Source organism: Sphaeroforma arctica (assembly GCF_001186125.1).
Source record: "Sphaeroforma arctica JP610 unplaced genomic scaffold supercont1.689, whole genome shotgun sequence".
NCBI lineage: Eukaryota > Ichthyosporea > Ichthyophonida > Sphaeroforma > Sphaeroforma arctica.
In genome coordinates this window covers 5002-8427 of record NW_014039869.1, presented here as the reverse complement: position 1 = coordinate 8427, position 3426 = coordinate 5002, and the positions used below count along the sequence as shown (strand labels likewise).

The 3426-nt window shown below is 43.0% G+C and overlaps 1 protein-coding gene across 1 annotated transcript in view; it reads left to right on the top strand.

Moving 5' to 3' along the window:
• SARC_08063 (CMGC/CDK protein kinase) overlaps window positions 1-2187 on the top strand; it is a 9065-nt gene extending 6878 nt beyond the window's left edge. Inside the window, exons 7-10 of the mRNA XM_014297971.1 lie at window positions 256-524; window positions 818-951; window positions 1260-1327; window positions 1590-2187. Of these exons, the coding sequence (XP_014153446.1) occupies window positions 256-524; window positions 818-951; window positions 1260-1327; window positions 1590-2024 (906 nt within the window). The 3' untranslated portion in view covers window positions 2025-2187. The remainder of the gene's footprint in view (window positions 1-255; window positions 525-817; window positions 952-1259; window positions 1328-1589) is intronic.
• Window positions 2188-3426: the final 1239 nt, after the last annotated feature.

Here is a 3426-nt window from a genome sequence, read left to right as displayed (position 1 = left end):
TTTGTGTGTGTGTGTGTGTATTTATATATATATATATATATTAAATGGTGCGGTGCTGTGGGATGAGTAGTCCCGTATCGGCTACTCTGTAGCACATACTACTGATTCCATCTCGACAGGCTATCTTATAAAACACGCATGAATCCCTCGTTATGATCACCTGTATAGTGAGAACTGCCTTCTAAAGACCCTTTCTATTCTACTTCTAACCCCTAACCCCTAACCCCTAACCCTCTAAACCCTATTCAACTTCAGGGCGGGACCGAACTCGAAGTCTTCCAACACACCTGCAAGAACTGGGTGCAGTACCCGTCCATGCTGTGGCAGGAGTTACGCAAACTCAAACAAGACACTGACGTCACGCAGCCCAGAAAGAACGAGAAGATGGAACCAGGCCGAATGGAACCGTTTGTGCATATCATGGAGGGGTTATTGTGCCTAGACCCGAGGAAACGTCTGTCGGCGAGTGATGCTTTAGACCATATATTCTTCTGGACGGATCCTAACCCCTTGGAGCCTGAAGAGTATGTGCGTGTTGGTGTTGTTGTGTTGTTGGCGTAGGTATTGGCATAGGTATATATATGCATATATATAGATATATATATAATTCTATCTCACTATAACCATATCTATATCTACATATATATATATAGATGTAGATGTAGGTATATATATATATAGATATATATATTTATATATGTATATGTATATATAAATCTATACATCTATTGTTTATATATATATATATATATCCTGAATTCAATCATCCCATGTAAGTGTACCTGAATAAATTGTCCTGCACCTGTTTCTTCTGCAGAATGGGCCTACACGATGTAGCCTCTAGCCATGAGTTGCGAGTGGGCATCGACAAACAGAACCACCCCACACAATTCCCGCCGATTAAAATACCCATCAAGATCCGCTCGACTTATCCCCTGGGCGGTGTTTTGGGTATGAGATTACCACTGTCTCTGTCTGTTTGTGTTTGTGTTTGTGTATGTGTGTATATATATATATGTGTGTGTGTGTGTGTGAATATTGTATCCTCGTTCTATGGCTGTGCGCCTGTAAGTTATGCGATACACGCGTGAATGTCGCATTGAAAAGTTCATACATACACTGCAAGCGAGAGAGCCAAGGGGGAGGGGGGGGGGGTCTTGCAAACTGGTCTAGTGCTCGACACTGCCTAGGCTGTATCGTGTACTTGCATCATTGTGAATGTCATAGGCTAACGGTTATCGTTCTATCCTATTCCACAGTGAACAAAATGACTGGAGAGGTGGAAGTGTATGAGCACAATCGAAACAGGCCAAATAACCCACACCAGGTATGCCGGGTGTAGGGCCTCGAGAGTTTGTATGTTGGGTGTAGTATTTCTTCCGTATCCTCAAGCCAAGTAGTAGAAGCAGTGAATCTTTTGTGTAAAAGCCTTGCGTACATGTTCGTGTTTTGCATTTATATATACTTGGGTGTATATATTACATATATACGTACACGCATATGCGTGTGTGTACATAGGTCTGTGCCTTGCTACCATGTTCTACGTATATCTGACATGCACCGTGCTATATTGTATCGTATTTCTCCAGAATCGACCAGGAGGTGTTGGACATCCATACCGTCCAATGCATAGCAACGTCGGGCAAATAAACCAAGTTCAGCGGCCGATAAACCCCGGTCAAAGGTTGCGTGGGCCATCCAAGCCCAACCAACAGCACCAGGGGTTGGATCGACGCCGCTTACAACAGCAGCAGCAACCCAATCGGTATGGCCCAGGTGCACCCCGGCCCTACAAACCACTCAACACAGGTGCAGGTGCAGGTACTGGGGGGGGTATCAGCAATGTTAAGCCGGCTATTGGTGGGTATGGATATGCAAACGGGCAAGGTAGTCGACCGGATGCCAGGGGGAAAGGGCCGGATATGAATTCCAATGCGAGTGCGAGTGTCAAATCAGCCCCGACGACGGGGTGGGTGCCTCAGCCGTACAGACCGCGCAACTACAACCCACTCAACGGGCCTTGAGGAAAGATTAGTAATGTTATTGTATCTATATGTCCGGATCTCTTTGGGGACATGGGGGGCGGATCGGAGGTATAATTTAGACTTAGTACAGACAACCAATAAATTAGTTATGACGGGGTGATACAAACACCCGAACCCAAACAATGAACACGATAAAACTGGTAGTCTAAACCCTGAAACCCTAAAACTCTATGCCGCTAAACCCCTAAAGCGCTTGTTTGAATGATGGATAACTTATGTTGAGATAGTCATAACACCCAGGCAGTGACCACATGCTGCTCTGGTACTTAACTGATAGCATACTCTGATGTCGTGATACTAATACCCAGACGAAGAACACTTATTATGTATTCATTTCAGACTGGCAGATAAGTTATGTTGAGATGATACTAACACGGGAGACACATGACACATGATATATTCATTGCAGACTGGCAGATAAGTTATGTTGAGATGATACTAACACGGGAGACACATGATATATTCATTTCAGACTGGCAGATAAGTTATGTTGAGATGATACTAACACGGGAGACACATGACACATGATATATTCAGACTGGCAGATAAGTTATGTTGAGATGATACTAACACGGGAGACACATGACACATGATATATTCATTTCAGACTGGCAGATAAGTTATGTTGAGGTGATACTAACACGGGAGACATATGACACATGATATATTCATTTCAGACTGGCAGATAAGTTACGCTGAGATGATACTAAAGCGCAGACAAAGAAGTATACGTGACATTGCCATAGTTAATTAATTGATAGGATATAATGTGGCGGTACTAAATCCCAGACAAATGGCATGCCACATTCATTTCAGACTGGTAGATAAGTTACGTTGAGATGATACTAAAGCGCAGACAAAGAAATATACGTGACATTGCCATAGATAATTGATTGATAGGATATAATGTGGTGGTACTACAGCCCAGATAAATGGCATGCTACTTTCATTTCAGACCGGTAAATATGTTTTGTTGATGTAATACTGGACAATGCGCACTTTCTAATTGATGTCCGGCTGATAATACTGACTACGTGCTGCTGCAAGTACTCCGACATTGCCCACATATCTTATCAAAAGTGAATAGAAATACATTGATATTTTGTGATAGCTTCAAATTGATCGTCTATATTCACACACCATGGTAATAGACTACGCTGTAAATACATCGCGCGCGTGCTGTGGGAATGGAAAACTATCAAGCACCAGATAGTTATGAACACATAAGATACGCTGTGGTAACTACGTACGGGTGTTGAACAGATAGTAGACCAGGCACTTAACAGCTAGGTATAGAAAGATAACGCTGTGGTTAGTACGTGCGTGTGTTGACGAGATAGTAGACCAAGCACTTAACAGCTAGGGAAAGAAAGATTACGCT